At 14.8% G+C, this 14,750-nt stretch overlaps 1 protein-coding gene across 1 annotated transcript; it reads right to left on the bottom strand.

Annotated features, from left to right (window-relative positions):
- Positions 1–1,458: 1,458 nt before the first annotated feature.
- Positions 1,459–14,609, bottom strand: LOC111635454 (glycine-rich cell wall structural protein 1.0-like). Its single transcript, XM_023380416.1, has 3 exons — positions 14,598–14,609; positions 13,004–13,119; positions 1,459–2,329 (listed from the first exon to the last, which is right to left on the bottom strand). The coding sequence occupies exons 1-3, from the start codon at positions 14,607–14,609 to the stop codon at positions 1,594–1,596; spliced, it is 864 nt and encodes a 287-aa protein (XP_023236184.1). The 3' UTR covers positions 1,459–1,593.
- Between the last annotated feature and the right edge of the window lie 141 nt (positions 14,610–14,750).

The raw sequence follows: 14,750 nt of genomic DNA, 5'->3' as shown, positions 1-14,750 counted from the left end.
TTAAAAATCTATCATTAATTTCTATTGAATCTACATTGGCTGCAATTCTAAATTACACATCCCTAATTAACGAATTTGCTAAAGTTAAAGTTAGAAGAATAAAACTGTAGTAGACTGTTGTAGTTGATATCAATATTTTATAGTAGTTTATATTTTCAAAATAAAATTATTATTCGTACATTCTGTGCAGTTTAAAAAAAAATCACAATCGAAGGTTATTTTAAAGAAAAACATTTAAGGGGCTGCATTTTGAAGACTTGCATCATACTGAGAAAATCTATCTCATGGCCCTGAGTAAAACTCATCGTAAAAAAATAAAGTAAATCTTCTCACCCTACTATCAAGTTTTATACACTTGATAGTAGGGTGAGAAGATTTACTTTATTTTTTTAATGTTAAGGCTCAGAACCTAAAATGAAAGGATGACGTCTGGTCATTTTTAAAGATGTAAATGTTTACCTATTGTTATTTGTTTTTTATGAAGTGATTTCTTCAATACCAATGTAAAAGGTGTACTTCTATGATGCATGAAAAGTATTAATTGATAGACTCAAAAATGTAATATTTTTTGTAAATAGTCTAAACTTCTAATTTATAATTGGAAAAATATCCTGAGTTCATCATAAAAATTTTAATATAATCTCTTTCTAAACTACAATAAATTGATTTCGTATTTATTATTGGAAATAAGAATTGACCCTCAAAACTTTTTCTGATTCAATTAATAAATGACAACAGAATTTTAATATTCAATATATCACTGTTCATTTACTGTAGAATATTAACTGTAAAAAAAAAAAAACAAAAACAAAACAACTAGAAGCACTCAATTTATTGAGAAGTTTGTAGAAGAAAACTGTAAATTATTATTTTGTTGTTTGAATCTTTTCTTCTTCCAATGTTTCCACCTTTAATGATGTGTAAAATATGCATTAGATTTAAATGTGAATCAAAATAATGTCATTTAGATGAATGGAAAGCATTTTTAGCTGGCTGTGTTTTTGTTCATTCTTCGATTTCTTCCTTTTAATACATATTAAATTTCATTCAGGTAGTATTAAATATGGTATATATTACAAACTGTACTGTACAATAACTTAAAAACGTTGATATGAAGGTAAAATAGGATTTACTCCAGAGACAAGCTCATTTTTAAATTTATGCTAAATACATCAATTAATCATATATAAATAAATTATTTTCTAATTTAATTGTTATTTCTATATACAAGTAGGTTAAGTTTTGTCTTACTCCAGATTTCATTCTCCCTTTGATATCATTTGATCTAATAATACCAAATTATCAATGATAATGCAATAATAATCACAGAAAATTTCATTTATTTATCTGATACAGTTTGAAAAGTCTTGACTATAGAAAGGGAATTTCTGTTTTTGCTTTGTCTAAGAAAATATTGGAGATGAAATTTTTATAAAGTAAGTTTAAATAATATAAAAATAATTAGTTTTACAATTTTATTTAGTTTAAAATGAATTATTTTACAAAATACTACGAAATGAATGAATCTCACAAGACTTAACACATGTGAAAATACTACAATGTACATAAATGCTCAGAATATCAATAATTCTCTTAAAAGTCCCCACCCTTTCCAAAATTTCCACCTCCACTGTAACTACTTTGATAATTACCTCCTCCAAATCCACCTCTATTAGAAAAACCACCACCCCTTCCTCCACCAGCACCTCTGTTAAAACCACCCTGAAAACCTCTGTCTCCATCAGATCCATAACCTCCATATCCTCCTCCTCCTCCTCCCCCACCGCCACCTCCGTACCCTCCACTTCCATATCCACTTCCTCCACCTCCGCCTCTAGATCCATAGCCACCTCCAAATCCCCTATCACTGTTGCCACCACTAAATCCTCTGTCATTTCCACCTCCAAATCCTCGGTCATTTCCACCTCCACCAAAACCGCCTCCATTTCCACCGCCAAAACCTCCTCCATTTCCACCACCAAATCCTCTGTCATTTCCACCTCCACTGAATCCTCTATCATTGCCACCAAAATTTGAACGGTAATTTCCACCACCACCCATACTACTCCACCCTCGATAACCACTACTTCTATTAAATCCTCTAGAGTTATTTCCACTTCCAAATCTTTTGTTGTATCCACCACCACCACCACCACCTTGAAATTTGTTTCCTCCACCAGAAGAAAAATTTTGATTTCCTCCAAAATTATTGCGAAAACCTCCTCCATAGCCTCCTCCTCCTCCTCTTCCTCTTCCAGTATTGAAACTGCCTCCACCTCTTGTGGAACTCAATCGAGGTTGTTTTCTTGGAGGTCCTGAGGGCATGGGCCTAAAAAAACACAATAATAATTTTTTAATATTGAAACTTGTATATGAATGTAAAAATTTCAATAACTGAAATTACTTTGTATCAGGTTGTGAATGTGGAATTTAGACATTTCAATTTTTTTCTAGAAATGACTGCAAAAAATGTTCTGGAAGATTTGATGTGGTTATCTAAGTAGTATCACTAAATGAAATATGTGACAAATATTCTAAAATTGAAAGAAATTAATTAATTAATTTATAATTATTAAAGTTAACAAGAGCTGGCAAAATAAACACCTTCCTCCTGTCAAATTAATTAGTCTTACCACTTCAATAAAGAAATCTAGCTTTTCATTTGATATTATAATAGTAGATTAAGCTTATGCAGATTAATAGTTAACTTAGCATAAAATAAAATAAATTCAACATTTTCTAAAATTGTAGAATTTTGCAACTAATAAATAATAAAGGGGTATGAAAGATTAAAATAAAGAATGTAATACTTCATATAAAGAAACATGGTATGAAGTCTAAATCTAATATATAAGTTTACAAATTGACAGTTTTCAAAACTATTTTCATATTTTAAAAGATTAAATCAAGAAAAAGAATTCAAATAGCTAAAATAAATTAAGGATCATAAAAAAAAAAAAAAGAAAATTAACAATGATATTTAGAGAGAACAGAGAACAGATAAAAGTTGTCTTGGTAGATAATTATTTTCTTAAATCATTTTAAATGAATAAAATATTGATATAATTTCTAATACAGCTTAAAAATAATAGAAATAAGCAATATGGTTTAAAACTCTTCCATTCAGAATATATCATAAAATACAAATGAAATTGACATAACACATAAAAGAATAAAACTTATATAATTAATATAAGAAATAAGATTTATTGTAAAAATATATTTCAAAGATATATAGATTCCTACTATTAACAAATTTTTGACAACCAAACATTTTAAAATAATAATCAGAATTTGTTATAAAGAATTAGTTTTTCTTTATTTTAATCTATACTCAAATTGTTTCTACTATTTATTGATCACAAAATCTTATAAATTTAATATGAACAATATCTATAAATAATACTGAATTCAAAATATGACTTCACAACCATCTGAATAGGTAATGTTTTTTTAAATGTAAGAGGAATTGAATAAATTTTTACTGTAATTAACACTTATTTATCATTCAAAAATAATTTTCTGAAATTTGTTAAAATTAATAAAAATTTTAGGATAATATTAATTAAACATGATGGTTAGATAGTTAATACAGTTAATTTTGATTTAATAATCATAATTAAAATTGGATTTAATAAATAATGAACATATCTATTCATTAAGTTCATTCATATATTCATATATATTTCAGTTTTTTAGGATTTATACAATCCTAAAAAAACTGAAATATNTTTTTTTTTTTTTTTTTTTTTTTTTTTTTTTTTTTTTTTTTTTTTTTTTTTTTTTTTTTTTTTTTTTTTTTTTTTTTTTTTTTTTTTTTTTTTTTTTTTTTTTTTTTTTTTTTTTTTTTTTTTTTTTTTTTTTTTTTTTTTTTTTTTTTTTTTTTTTTTTTTTTTTTTTTTTTTTTTTTTTTTTTTTTTTTTTTTTTTTTTTTTTTTTTTTTTTTTTTTTTTTTTTTTTTTTTTTTTTTTTTTTTTTTTTTTTTTTTTTTTTTTTTTTTTTTTTTTTTTTTTTTTTTTTTTTTTTTTTTTTTTTTTTTTTTTTTTTTTTTTTTTTTTTTTTTTTTTTTTTTTTTTTTTTTTTTTTTTTTTTTTTTTTTTTTTTTTTTTTTTTTTTTTTTTTTTTTTTTTTTTTTTTTTTTTTTTTTTTTTTTTTTTTTTTTTTTTTTTTTTTTTTTTTTTTTTTTTTTTTTTTTTTTTTTTTTTTTTTTTTTTTTTTTTTTTTTTTTTTTTTTTTTTTTTTTTTTTTTTTTTTTTTTTTTTTTTTTTTTTTTTTTTTTTTTTTTTTTTTTTTTTTTTTTTTTTTTTTTTTTTTTTTTTTTTTTTTTTTTTTTTTTTTTTTTTTTTTTTTTTTTTTTTTTTTTTTTTTTTTTTTTTTTTTTTTTTTTTTTTTTTTTTTTTTTTTTTTTTTTTTTTTTTTTTTTTTTTTTTTTTTTTTTTTTTTTTTTTTTTTTTTTTTTTTTTTTTTTTTTTTTTTTTTTTTTTTTTTTTTTTTTTTTTTTTTTTTTTTTTTTTTTTTTTTTTTTTTTTTTTTTTTTTTTTTTTTTTTTTTTTTTTTTTTTTTTTTTTTTTTTTTTTTTTTTTTTTTTTTTTTTTTTTTTTTTTTTTTTTTTTTTTTTTTTTTTTTTTTTTTTTTTTTTTTTTTTTTTTTTTTTTTTTTTTTTTTTTTTTTTTTTTTTTTTTTTTTTTTTTTTTTTTTTTTTTTTTTTTTTTTTTTTTTTTTTTTTTTTTTTTTTTTTTTTTTTTTTTTTTTTTTTTTTTTTTTTTTTTTTTTTTTTTTTTTTTTTTTTTTTTTTTTTTTTTTTTTTTTTTTTTTTTTTTTTTTTTTTTTTTTTTTTTTTTTTTTTTTTTTTTTTTTTTTTTTTTTTTTTTTTTTTTTTTTTTTTTTTTTTTTTTTTTTTTTTTTTTTTTTTTTTTTTTTTTTTTTTTTTTTTTTTTTTTTTTTTTTTTTTTTTTTTTTTTTTTTTTTTTTTTTTTTTTTTTTTTTTTTTTTTTTTTTTTTTTTTTTTTTTTTTTTTTTTTTTTTTTTTTTTTTTTTTTTTTTTTTTTTTTTTTTTTTTTTTTTTTTTTTTTTTTTTTTTTTTTTTTTTTTTTTTTTTTTTTTTTTTTTTTTTTTTTTTTTTTTTTTTTTTTTTTTTTTTTTTTTTTTTTTTTTTTTTTTTTTTTTTTTTTTTTTTTTTTTTTTTTTTTTTTTTTTTTTTTTTTTTTTTTTTTTTTTTTTTTTTTTTTTTTTTTTTTTTTTTTTTTTTTTTTTTTTTTTTTTTTTTTTTTTTTTTTTTTTTTTTTTTTTTTTTTTTTTTTTTTTTTTTTTTTTTTTTTTTTTTTTTTTTTTTTTTTTTTTTTTTTTTTTTTTTTTTTTTTTTTTTTTTTTTTTTTTTTTTTTTTTTTTTTTTTTTTTTTTTTTTTTTTTTTTTTTTTTTTTTTTTTTTTTTTTTTTTTTTTTTTTTTTTTTTTTTTTTTTTTTTTTTTTTTTTTTTTTTTTTTTTTTTTTTTTTTTTTTTTTTTTTTTTTTTTTTTTTTTTTTTTTTTTTTTTTTTTTTTTTTTTTTTTTTTTTTTTTTTTTTTTTTTTTTTTTTTTTTTTTTTTTTTTTTTTTTTTTTTTTTTTTTTTTTTTTTTTTTTTTTTTTTTTTTTTTTTTTTTTTTTTTTTTTTTTTTTTTTTTTTTTTTTTTTTTTTTTTTTTTTTTTTTTTTTTTTTTTTTTTTTTTTTTTTTTTTTTTTTTTTTTTTTTTTTTTTTTTTTTTTTTTTTTTTTTTTTTTTTTTTTTTTTTTTTTTTTTTTTTTTTTTTTTTTTTTTTTTTTTTTTTTTTTTTTTTTTTTTTTTTTTTTTTTTTTTTTTTTTTTTTTTTTTTTTTTTTTTTTTTTTTTTTTTTTTTTTTTTTTTTTTTTTTTTTTTTTTTTTTTTTTTTTTTTTTTTTTTTTTTTTTTTTTTTTTTTTTTTTTTTTTTTTTTTTTTTTTTTTTTTTTTTTTTTTTTTTTTTTTTTTTTTTTTTTTTTTTTTTTTTTTTTTTTTTTTTTTTTTTTTTTTTTTTTTTTTTTTTTTTTTTTTTTTTTTTTTTTTTTTTTTTTTTTTTTTTTTTTTTTTTTTTTTTTTTTTTTTTTTTTTTTTTTTTTTTTTTTTTTTTTTTTTTTTTTTTTTTTTTTTTTTTTTTTTTTTTTTTTTTTTTTTTTTTTTTTTTTTTTTTTTTTTTTTTTTTTTTTTTTTTTTTTTTTTTTTTTTTTTTTTTTTTTTTTTTTTTTTTTTTTTTTTTTTTTTTTTTTTTTTTTTTTTTTTTTTTTTTTTTTTTTTTTTTTTTTTTTTTTTTTTTTTTTTTTTTTTTTTTTTTTTTTTTTTTTTTTTTTTTTTTTTTTTTTTTTTTTTTTTTTTTTTTTTTTTTTTTTTTTTTTTTTTTTTTTTTTTTTTTTTTTTTTTTTTTTTTTTTTTTTTTTTTTTTTTTTTTTTTTTTTTTTTTTTTTTTTTTTTTTTTTTTTTTTTTTTTTTTTTTTTTTTTTTTTTTTTTTTTTTTTTTTTTTTTTTTTTTTTTTTTTTTTTTTTTTTTTTTTTTTTTTTTTTTTTTTTTTTTTTTTTTTTTTTTTTTTTTTTTTTTTTTTTTTTTTTTTTTTTTTTTTTTTTTTTTTTTTTTTTTTTTTTTTTTTTTTTTTTTTTTTTTTTTTTTTTTTTTTTTTTTTTTTTTTTTTTTTTTTTTTTTTTTTTTTTTTTTTTTTTTTTTTTTTTTTTTTTTTTTTTTTTTTTTTTTTTTTTTTTTTTTTTTTTTTTTTTTTTTTTTTTTTTTTTTTTTTTTTTTTTTTTTTTTTTTTTTTTTTTTTTTTTTTTTTTTTTTTTTTTTTTTTTTTTTTTTTTTTTTTTTTTTTTTTTTTTTTTTTTTTTTTTTTTTTTTTTTTTTTTTTTTTTTTTTTTTTTTTTTTTTTTTTTTTTTTTTTTTTTTTTTTTTTTTTTTTTTTTTTTTTTTTTTTTTTTTTTTTTTTTTTTTTTTTTTTTTTTTTTTTTTTTTTTTTTTTTTTTTTTTTTTTTTTTTTTTTTTTTTTTTTTTTTTTTTTTTTTTTTTTTTTTTTTTTTTTTTTTTTTTTTTTTTTTTTTTTTTTTTTTTTTTTTTTTTTTTTTTTTTTTTTTTTTTTTTTTTTTTTTTTTTTTTTTTTTTTTTTTTTTTTTTTTTTTTTTTTTTTTTTTTTTTTTTTTTTTTTTTTTTTTTTTTTTTTTTTTTTTTTTTTTTTTTTTTTTTTTTTTTTTTTTTTTTTTTTTTTTTTTTTTTTTTTTTTTTTTTTTTTTTTTTTTTTTTTTTTTTTTTTTTTTTTTTTTTTTTTTTTTTTTTTTTTTTTTTTTTTTTTTTTTTTTTTTTTTTTTTTTTTTTTTTTTTTTTTTTTTTTTTTTTTTTTTTTTTTTTTTTTTTTTTTTTTTTTTTTTTTTTTTTTTTTTTTTTTTTTTTTTTTTTTTTTTTTTTTTTTTTTTTTTTTTTTTTTTTTTTTTTTTTTTTTTTTTTTTTTTTTTTTTTTTTTTTTTTTTTTTTTTTTTTTTTTTTTTTTTTTTTTTTTTTTTTTTTTTTTTTTTTTTTTTTTTTTTTTTTTTTTTTTTTTTTTTTTTTTTTTTTTTTTTTTTTTTTTTTTTTTTTTTTTTTTTTTTTTTTTTTTTTTTTTTTTTTTTTTTTTTTTTTTTTTTTTTTTTTTTTTTTTTTTTTTTTTTTTTTTTTTTTTTTTTTTTTTTTTTTTTTTTTTTTTTTTTTTTTTTTTTTTTTTTTTTTTTTTTTTTTTTTTTTTTTTTTTTTTTTTTTTTTTTTTTTTTTTTTTTTTTTTTTTTTTTTTTTTTTTTTTTTTTTTTTTTTTTTTTTTTTTTTTTTTTTTTTTTTTTTTTTTTTTTTTTTTTTTTTTTTTTTTTTTTTTTTTTTTTTTTTTTTTTTTTTTTTTTTTTTTTTTTTTTTTTTTTTTTTTTTTTTTTTTTTTTTTTTTTTTTTTTTTTTTTTTTTTTTTTTTTTTTTTTTTTTTTTTTTTTTTTTTTTTTTTTTTTTTTTTTTTTTTTTTTTTTTTTTTTTTTTTTTTTTTTTTTTTTTTTTTTTTTTTTTTTTTTTTTTTTTTTTTTTTTTTTTTTTTTTTTTTTTTTTTTTTTTTTTTTTTTTTTTTTTTTTTTTTTTTTTTTTTTTTTTTTTTTTTTTTTTTTTTTTTTTTTTTTTTTTTTTTTTTTTTTTTTTTTTTTTTTTTTTTTTTTTTTTTTTTTTTTTTTTTTTTTTTTTTTTTTTTTTTTTTTTTTTTTTTTTTTTTTTTTTTTTTTTTTTTTTTTTTTTTTTTTTTTTTTTTTTTTTTTTTTTTTTTTTTTTTTTTTTTTTTTTTTTTTTTTTTTTTTTTTTTTTTTTTTTTTTTTTTTTTTTTTTTTTTTTTTTTTTTTTTTTTTTTTTTTTTTTTTTTTTTTTTTTTTTTTTTTTTTTTTTTTTTTTTTTTTTTTTTTTTTTTTTTTTTTTTTTTTTTTTTTTTTTTTTTTTTTTTTTTTTTTTTTTTTTTTTTTTTTTTTTTTTTTTTTTTTTTTTTTTTTTTTTTTTTTTTTTTTTTTTTTTTTTTTTTTTTTTTTTTTTTTTTTTTTTTTTTTTTTTTTTTTTTTTTTTTTTTTTTTTTTTTTTTTTTTTTTTTTTTTTTTTTTTTTTTTTTTTTTTTTTTTTTTTTTTTTTTTTTTTTTTTTTTTTTTTTTTTTTTTTTTTTTTTTTTTTTTTTTTTTTTTTTTTTTTTTTTTTTTTTTTTTTTTTTTTTTTTTTTTTTTTTTTTTTTTTTTTTTTTTTTTTTTTTTTTTTTTTTTTTTTTTTTTTTTTTTTTTTTTTTTTTTTTTTTTTTTTTTTTTTTTTTTTTTTTTTTTTTTTTTTTTTTTTTTTTTTTTTTTTTTTTTTTTTTTTTTTTTTTTTTTTTTTTTTTTTTTTTTTTTTTTTTTTTTTTTTTTTTTTTTTTTTTTTTTTTTTTTTTTTTTTTTTTTTTTTTTTTTTTTTTTTTTTTTTTTTTTTTTTTTTTTTTTTTTTTTTTTTTTTTTTTTTTTTTTTTTTTTTTTTTTTTTTTTTTTTTTTTTTTTTTTTTTTTTTTTTTTTTTTTTTTTTTTTTTTTTTTTTTTTTTTTTTTTTTTTTTTTTTTTTTTTTTTTTTTTTTTTTTTTTTTTTTTTTTTTTTTTTTTTTTTTTTTTTTTTTTTTTTTTTTTTTTTTTTTTTTTTTTTTTTTTTTTTTTTTTTTTTTTTTTTTTTTTTTTTTTTTTTTTTTTTTTTTTTTTTTTTTTTTTTTTTTTTTTTTTTTTTTTTTTTTTTTTTTTTTTTTTTTTTTTTTTTTTTTTTTTTTTTTTTTTTTTTTTTTTTTTTTTTTTTTTTTTTTTTTTTTTTTTTTTTTTTTTTTTTTTTTTTTTTTTTTTTTTTTTTTTTTTTTTTTTTTTTTTTTTTTTTTTTTTTTTTTTTTTTTTTTTTTTTTTTTTTTTTTTTTTTTTTTTTTTTTTTTTTTTTTTTTTTTTTTTTTTTTTTTTTTTTTTTTTTTTTTTTTTTTTTTTTTTTTTTTTTTTTTTTTTTTTTTTTTTTTTTTTTTTTTTTTTTTTTTTTTTTTTTTTTTTTTTTTTTTTTTTTTTTTTTTTTTTTTTTTTTTTTTTTTTTTTTTTTTTTTTTTTTTTTTTTTTTTTTTTTTTTTTTTTTTTTTTTTTTTTTTTTTTTTTTTTTTTTTTTTTTTTTTTTTTTTTTTTTTTTTTTTTTTTTTTTTTTTTTTTTTTTTTTTTTTTTTTTTTTTTTTTTTTTTTTTTTTTTTTTTTTTTTTTTTTTTTTTTTTTTTTTTTTTTTTTTTTTTTTTTTTTTTTTTTTTTTTTTTTTTTTTTTTTTTTTTTTTTTTTTTTTTTTTTTTTTTTTTTTTTTTTTTTTTTTTTTTTTTTTTTTTTTTTTTTTTTTTTTTTTTTTTTTTTTTTTTTTTTTTTTTTTTTTTTTTTTTTTTTTTTTTTTTTTTTTTTTTTTTTTTTTTTTTTTTTTTTTTTTTTTTTTTTTTTTTTTTTTTTTTTTTTTTTTTTTTTTTTTTTTTTTTTTTTTTTTTTTTTTTTTTTTTTTTTTTTTTTTTTTTTTTTTTTTTTTTTTTTTTTTTTTTTTTTTTTTTTTTTTTTTTTTTTTTTTTTTTTTTTTTTTTTTTTTTTTTTTTTTTTTTTTTTTTTTTTTTTTTTTTTTTTTTTTTTTTTTTTTTTTTTTTTTTTTTTTTTTTTTTTTTTTTTTTTTTTTTTTTTTTTTTTTTTTTTTTTTTTTTTTTTTTTTTTTTTTTTTTTTTTTTTTTTTTTTTTTTTTTTTTTTTTTTTTTTTTTTTTTTTTTTTTTTTTTTTTTTTTTTTTTTTTTTTTTTTTTTTTTTTTTTTTTTTTTTTTTTTTTTTTTTTTTTTTTTTTTTTTTTTTTTTTTTTTTTTTTTTTTTTTTTTTTTTTTTTTTTTTTTTTTTTTTTTTTTTTTTTTTTTTTTTTTTTTTTTTTTTTTTTTTTTTTTTTTTTTTTTTTTTTTTTTTTTTTTTTTTTTTTTTTTTTTTTTTTTTTTTTTTTTTTTTTTTTTTTTTTTTTTTTTTTTTTTTTTTTTTTTTTTTTTTTTTTTTTTTTTTTTTTTTTTTTTTTTTTTTTTGATAGGACTTAGAAAATATTGGGTCAAGGACCTTCGGTGGTCCCACGACAGGAAAGATGGACATCGGTCATCCGATATTGTCGTGACGTGGATATATTATCATCATCATTACTTTACAATTTACATTATCATTACTTTCTTTTGTTGAAATATAAGATGTACTCACATGTACTTATATTGTTTGTTTTATATTAAATATGTTATTCTTAAATCTAATGTCTCATCTTTGAGTACGATCGACACCTCATCACGACTTCACTACCCCTCCCACTCAATTACCACGCCATCCCTGACAATGAAGCCGATAAGTGGGGAGAAGCTCTCCGCTCTAACCCCCTCGGTTCACAATAACCCTCGGTAATAGAAATTTATATATCAAGATATACAGTAAAAACTGCTTAGGCAACCACCTGCATTCAACAAGCATCTGTCAAAACAGGCAAAAATTTCCAGCACGGAATAGTTTATACATAAAGTCTTTGTATAAGTTACCTGTATTAAACAACCATCTGTGTATCGCAACCGCTGGCATTGATTTTTGATCAGAAACAATATAAAACAACTGTAATAAGCAACCCCTTTTGCAAATATATCTGGTCTAAACTCTTGTTCAAACCCACCCCGGGCACTTTTCCCACCCTTGAAATTAGGTGCAGGTGTTAATGAATTAGTCTAGCAACAAAGGAAATTCATTTCAGTTTGTTTGAAATTGTCCAAAAAACGAAAGAAATGCAAAGTGCTGTCATTAGAAGATACTGTTAAAGTTATCAGAGAAAGTGAAAATGGTTTATCACAATGGCAATTAGCAGTGAAGTTTAACTGTGGGGAAAAATGAAATTTATTTTACTGTAGACCTACAGTATTTTCTTTAGGGCTATAAAATATTGTACATGATACAATTAATCAGCTGATCTCATCGTTTGATAAAATTTATTTTAGTTTTTTGAAGGTCATATACAGTACATGTGCAATAAATAGTTTCTGTATCAACCTACCTTATTTCCACGATATTTTTAGAAAAATAATATCCAAGTAATTTTCGCACGCAAAATATTCAAAAAACAATAAATGCATTAATGCAAAAATCAGTTTTTACTTCCTTTTTTGATTCTGCAATTTTCATTGCGGAATGTAATGAAATCATATAATGAGAAAAAATAGTAAAATTGTTTTATTATTAATTAATAATTTTTTATTGTACTTAAGATATTAAAAAATATAGTATTTTTAAAGTTAAAATAAGATTAAACTAATGAAAACCAAAACCGAAGTGGTGGAGAGATACCACGCGCTTCTATATCAATGATGTAATACACGTAACTGAAAATATACACATCTCAACGGAACAGATGATCTCTTGTAGCCAGAGATCAAACCAAATAATAGAATGAATTAACTATGTTTGTCATTAGGATGAAAATATAGTCTGTAGTTTTACTTGTTTTTTAAAAATGAACTGATATATTAATGAGTGAAATTTTGTCTTAATTAAAAAAATTTCATGTCTGCAACATGAATCTATGATCTTCACATTACTCAACCAACATTCTTTACTCACTTGTGCCACACAAAAACAGTGAATAATGAGACCAAGTTTTCATCAAATATACTTGCTTCACTGTTTGTGTAATTAAACTAAATTGATATTTAAATGAACTGTACTAAACCATATCTTTTTTTTTTAGCAAGCCCATTATGGATGGTCTGGTCCACAATTGGGTAGCCAGGTGGCAAGGGACAGAATCCAATATACCCAGACAGACCACCCCAAAAAAATTCCTGGAATTTTTTCAACCCATCCAGATCCAATCCTAGGACCCCCAACAGCAGTAAGCTGCCACCTTAACTGGTCAGCCACCCAGTTGACCAAAAAACCAAACCAGTTCATTAGAATAGCAGATTAACTGTTCTGCTTCTGGTTGCAAGACAGTCAAAACTGGTGATCTATTTTCAATGCAATACAGAAAATATGATTTATAATTTTTGTTTAATTTTTGTAAAAATTTATTTATTCAGTTTTTATAATTTTTCTGAACTGATTAGATTTTAATAGATATTAGACAGGACTTACTCTTATTCCTTCAGTATTTTGGAAAATAAAAGATAATTTTTTGATTATGACAGACCTATCAGAGCCACATGGAATACAGTGTATATGGTTATTAAGTTTTGACAGTTGCAGAACAACTGTTTCTATTAATTACACCATTATTTAAGTAGATTGTAATAATGAAAATATAATAAAATATATTTATCAATATTTTTTATGTTTTTATTTTTTAATGTGATTATATTTTACTATCAGAAGACAGACAGAATTTATTTACATTTTCTCATTTTAAGTATCTAAAACTTATGTTAATTCATATTAATTTATCATCTTTAACATTAGATTAAAAAATGAATAAGAATATTTCATACCATCTATCTAATTGAACAACTCCATTTACCAATTCTATCCTATTACAACCAAACAATAGAAGATGAAGAGGTGTCACCATAGTCATTTGTTTACAAGAAACCGCTCTGGTACGAATCTAGAATATAAAATATATAGGTTTAATTAAAATTTAATGTCAAAGTAAATTTAAATTTATATAAAAATATATTAAAAAATTTTAAAATAATATACCAAGTTTTACAATAACATTGATTTTTAATGTTTACAACTCAAGTTAAAAATCAAATTACATTGGAAATGATGTTAATAGTAAGAGAACTTTTGCATTCATTCACTAACCATCTAATCAAAAAGTACTTTTAGCATTATTATTTACACAGAATTATTATACGTATACAGAATTCCTACTTAAATTTTTGTTTTAATTTCTACGAATTTCCCTGACCCTCGCATCCATTACATTATGACGTACTGACAAAACAAAACAGCATTTAATTTACTATGCACTTATGCTAATGCTTCTCCAACTTTTTAATTATTTATTTTTCTAATTAACAATTACATATTTTTTATAATTGCCAAATTATTAAAACTAAAAATAAAATGTTTTATTAAATTAAGTAGTTTATTCTATTATTAATCCACAACCACAAATCTACATGATTTTGAAAAAAGCCATTATTTATTAAATTTATCCCATAATAAGTTTCCTGAACTTTATAAAATATTAATAAACTTGAAAAATGATAAATAATACCATTTAAATTAAAATTATTTATCATTTTTTGTATTTTGTAAATTTTTGGGGAATTTTGTCTTGAAAATATTCAGCACCCCTTTTCATAAGTTTGTGTTGCACCACATTACTTCTTGCTGCCTGTAGACAGTTACACTTAGTCAAGTATATTGTCAGCAAAAAGAAACCAAGGAGGAAAATTCCCTGACTTTTTCTGAACACCAATGAAAATACCCAATTTTTCCTGACTTTCCAGGTGCATAGGAACCCTGCATATAATTTTACAGCTAGTGAAGTTAAAAATAAAAGTACGTACACGGATAAAATAATTTTANTTTTCTGATTCAATTAATAAATGACAACAGAATTTTAATATTCAATATATCACTGTTCATTTACTGTAGAATATTAACTGTAAAAAAAAAAAAACAAAAACAAAACAACTAGAAGCACTCAATTTATTGAGAAGTTTGTAGAAGAAAACTGTAAATTATTATTTTGTTGTTTGAATCTTTTCTTCTTCCAATGTTTCCACCTTTAATGATGTGTAAAATATGCATTAGATTTAAATGTGAATCAAAATAATGTCATTTAGATGAATGGAAAGCATTTTTAGCTGGCTGTGTTTTTGTTCATTCTTCGATTTCTTCCTTTTAATACATATTAAATTTCATTCAGGTAGTATTAAATATGGTATATATTACAAACTGTACTGTACAATAACTTAAAAACGTTGATATGAAGGTAAAATAGGATTTACTCCAGAGACAAGCTCATTTTTAAATTTATGCTAAATACATCAATTAATCATATATAAATAAATTATTTTCTAATTTAATTGTTATTTCTATATACAAGTAGGTTAAGTTTTGTCTTACTCCAGATTTCATTCTCCCTTTGATATCATTTGATCTAATAATACCAAATTATCAATGATAATGCAATAATAATCACAGAAAATTTCATTTATTTATCTGATACAGTTTGAAAAGTCTTGACTATAGAAAGGGAATTTCTGTTTTTGCTTTGTC

This window comes from Centruroides sculpturatus, unplaced genomic scaffold (genome assembly GCF_000671375.1).
Source record: "Centruroides sculpturatus isolate CEXI.00-Female unplaced genomic scaffold, Cexi_2.0 scaffold368, whole genome shotgun sequence".
Classification (NCBI taxonomy): domain Eukaryota; kingdom Metazoa; phylum Arthropoda; class Arachnida; order Scorpiones; family Buthidae; genus Centruroides; species Centruroides sculpturatus.
The sequence above is the reverse complement of the archived record's forward strand: the minus strand, read 5'-3'. Positions and strand labels throughout refer to the sequence as shown.

Coding starts and splice junctions, on each gene's coding strand:
- LOC111635454 (XM_023380416.1), bottom strand. Junction 2,330..13,003: donor GTTGTTCAATTAGATAGATG/GTATGAAATATT, acceptor GTGTTTTTTTAG/GCCCATGCCCTCAGGACCTC.